The 2,933-nt window shown below is 43.1% G+C and overlaps 1 protein-coding gene across 1 annotated transcript; it reads left to right on the top strand.

The window, feature by feature from the left end:
• Positions 1 to 564: 564 nt before the first annotated feature.
• LOC128592467 (T-complex protein 1 subunit gamma-like) lies at positions 565 to 2,240 on the top strand. The gene has a single exon (XM_053600402.1). It carries the CDS (start codon positions 620 to 622, stop codon positions 2,003 to 2,005), a length of 1,386 nt encoding a protein of 461 aa, XP_053456377.1. The 5' UTR covers positions 565 to 619; the 3' UTR covers positions 2,006 to 2,240.
• Positions 2,241 to 2,933: the final 693 nt, after the last annotated feature.

Below are 2,933 nucleotides of genomic sequence, written 5' to 3'. Positions count from 1 at the left end.
TAAAATTGAAGAACACCAAAAACAAATAGAAGCATCAAAAAAACAGCCAGAGAATACAGATTACCTTCAAGAGAATGACAGTAGATGTAAAGAGAATTTGCAAAGGTAAAAATAAAAGACCAAAGATAGTAGAACAAGCTTCTGCTCCTTCCTCTTGCCCACTTTCTTCCACTTTCTCCCTTCTCCTCTCCTTAAAAAAAAAAAAAACATTATAATACATTTGATTAAACATTAAAAACATTGAATGATATCTTCAATGTACTGAAAGAAGCCAACTGCCAACCTAAAATCCTATACCCAGTGAAATTATTCTTCAGCAAGGTTGTCAAAATGAAAATATTCTGTGATAAACATAAACAGAGGCTCTCATTGAAGGGTTATACTAAAGCATGTACCTCAATTAGAAGGAAAGTGATTCTAGAAGGAGGGTTTAGGATGTAAAAAAGATTAAAAAGCAAAGAGAATGGTAAATCTTTGAACAAAGATAAACAAGTACTAAATTTATGACACAGTAATAATGTCTAGTGGACCTCACAAGATTAAATTATAATACCATAGGTATCCAGAAGGTTCTGCCGGTTCTTCCAGCTCTCGGTACCCGGCTCTTCGTCGCATCACCATGATGGGCCATCGTCCCGTGCTCGTGCTTAGCCAGAACACAAAGCGTGAATCTGGAAGAAAAGTTCAGTCTGGAAACATCAATGCTGCTAAGACTATTGCAGATATCATCCGAACGTGTTTGGGACCCAAGTCCATGATGAAGATGCTTTTGGACCCAATGGGAGGCATTGTGATGACCAATGATGGCAATGCCATTCTTCGAGAGATTCAAGTCCAGCATCCAGCAGCCAAGTCCATGATTGAAATTAGCCGGACACAAGATGAAGAAGTTGGAGATGGGACCACATCAGTAATTATTCTTGCCAGGGAAATGTTATCTGTGGCTGAGCATTTCCTAGAACAGCAGATGCACCCAACAGTGGTGATCAGTGCTTACCACAAGGCATTGGATGATATGATCAGCACTCTAAAGAAAATCAGTACCCCCGTTGACATCAATAACCGTGATGTCATGCTAAACATCATCAACAGCTCTATTACTACCAAAGCCATTAGCTGGTGGTCCTCTTGCAACATTGCCCTGGATGCTGTCAAGACCATACAGTATGAAGAGAATGGTCGGAAGGAGATTGACATCAAAAAATATGCAAGAGTGGAAAAGATACCTGGGGGTATCATTGAAGACTCATGCGTCTTACGTGGAGTCATGATTAACAAGGATGTGACCCATCCACGAATGCAGCGCTACATCAAGAACCCTCGGATTGTGTTGCTGGATTCTTCTCTGGAGTACAAGAAAGGGGAAAGCCAGACTGACATTGAGATTACACGAGAGGAAGACTTTACCCGAATCCTCCAGATGGAAGAAGAGTATATCCAGCAGCTCTGTGAGGACATTATCCAGCTAAAGCCTGATGTGGTTATCATGGAAAAGGGCATCTCAGATTTAGCTCAGCACTACCTCATGCAGGCCAATATCACAGCAATTCGTAGAGTCCGGAAGACAGATAATAATCGCATTGCTAGAGCCTGTGGTGCCCGGATAGTTAGCCGACCAGAGGAACTGAGAGAGGATGATGTTGGAACAGGAGCAGGCCTGTTGGAAATCAAGAAAATTGGATATGAGTACTTTACATTCATCACCGAGTGGAAAGACCCCAAGGCCTGCACCATTCTCCTTCGGGGGACCAGCAAAGAGATTCTTTCAGCCAAGCATACCCGGGAGAACTGTGAGACTTGGGGCATAAATGGTGAGACTGGAACATTGGTGGACATGAAAGAATTGGGCTTATGGGAGCTATTGGCCGTGAAGCTGCAGACATATAAGACAGCAGTAGAGACGGCAGTTCTGCTACTACGGATTGATGACATCGTGTCAGGCCACAAAAAGAAGGGCGATGACCAGAGCCGGCAAGGCAGGGCTCCTAATGCTGGCCAGGAGTGAGTGCTGGGCAAAGTGACTTCAATGCACAAAACCAGCAAAGTCTCCCCCTTTCCTGAGCCAGAGTGCCAGAAACACTGTGGACGTCTTTGTTTGGAAGGGATCAAATTGAGGGGCAGTCCCCAGTCCCTTTCTGTCCCAGCTCAGTTTGCAAAAAGCACTGACATGTAATTTTTCTCTATTGTTAGTTTTCCATTTAGTTTGCTTCCGATGATTAAATCTTAAGTCATTTGAAAAATAAATAAATAAATAAATTATAATACCATAAACAAGAATTTTTATTTTTATTTATTTATTTTTTTTTTAGAAACAGTCTCACTTTATCGCCCTTGGTAGAGGGCCATGGCGTCACAGCTCACAGCAACTTCCAACTCTTGGGCTTAAGTGAGTCTCTTGCCTCAGCCTCCCAGGTAGCTGGGACTACAGGCGCCCGCCACAATGCTCAACTATTTTTTTATTGCAGTTTGGCCAGGGCTGGGTTTGAACCCGCTACCCTTGGTATGTGGGGCCAGCACCCTACCCATTGAGCCACAGGTGCCACCCCATAAATAAGAATTGTAAGGCAAGAACAATATAAGTAGATCTACTTTTGTAGTCTTTGGGGGAGGTTTGTTTGTTTCTTTTGGTTAATGTTTGTAATAAGGGCAAAAGTAATTGATTAACTTCAAACTTTGAAAGTTAAATATACTCCCCCCAAAAGGCAAGAAATGAGACAAACAGGCTGGGCATGTTGTTTCACATCTGTAATCCTAGCCGTCTGGGAGACTGAGATGGGCCGATTGCTTGAGCTCAGAGTTCGATACCAACCTCAGCAACGGCAAGACCCTGTTCTCTACTAAAAACAGAAAAACTAGTCAGACACAGTGGCACACGCCTGTAGTCCCAGGTACTTGGGAGGCTGAGGCAAGAGAATTGTTCAAGCCCAAGAGTT

This window comes from Nycticebus coucang, chromosome 8 (genome assembly GCF_027406575.1).
Source record: "Nycticebus coucang isolate mNycCou1 chromosome 8, mNycCou1.pri, whole genome shotgun sequence".
NCBI classification, from domain to species: Eukaryota; Metazoa; Chordata; class Mammalia; order Primates; family Lorisidae; genus Nycticebus; species Nycticebus coucang.
The sequence above is the reverse complement of the archived record's forward strand: the minus strand, read 5'-3'. Positions and strand labels throughout refer to the sequence as shown.

Excerpts from the sequence above, each read along its gene's own strand:
- LOC128592467 (XM_053600402.1), top strand. The coding sequence starts at position 620 with ATGATGGGCCATCGTCCCGTGCTCGTGCTTAGCCAGAACACAAAGCGT.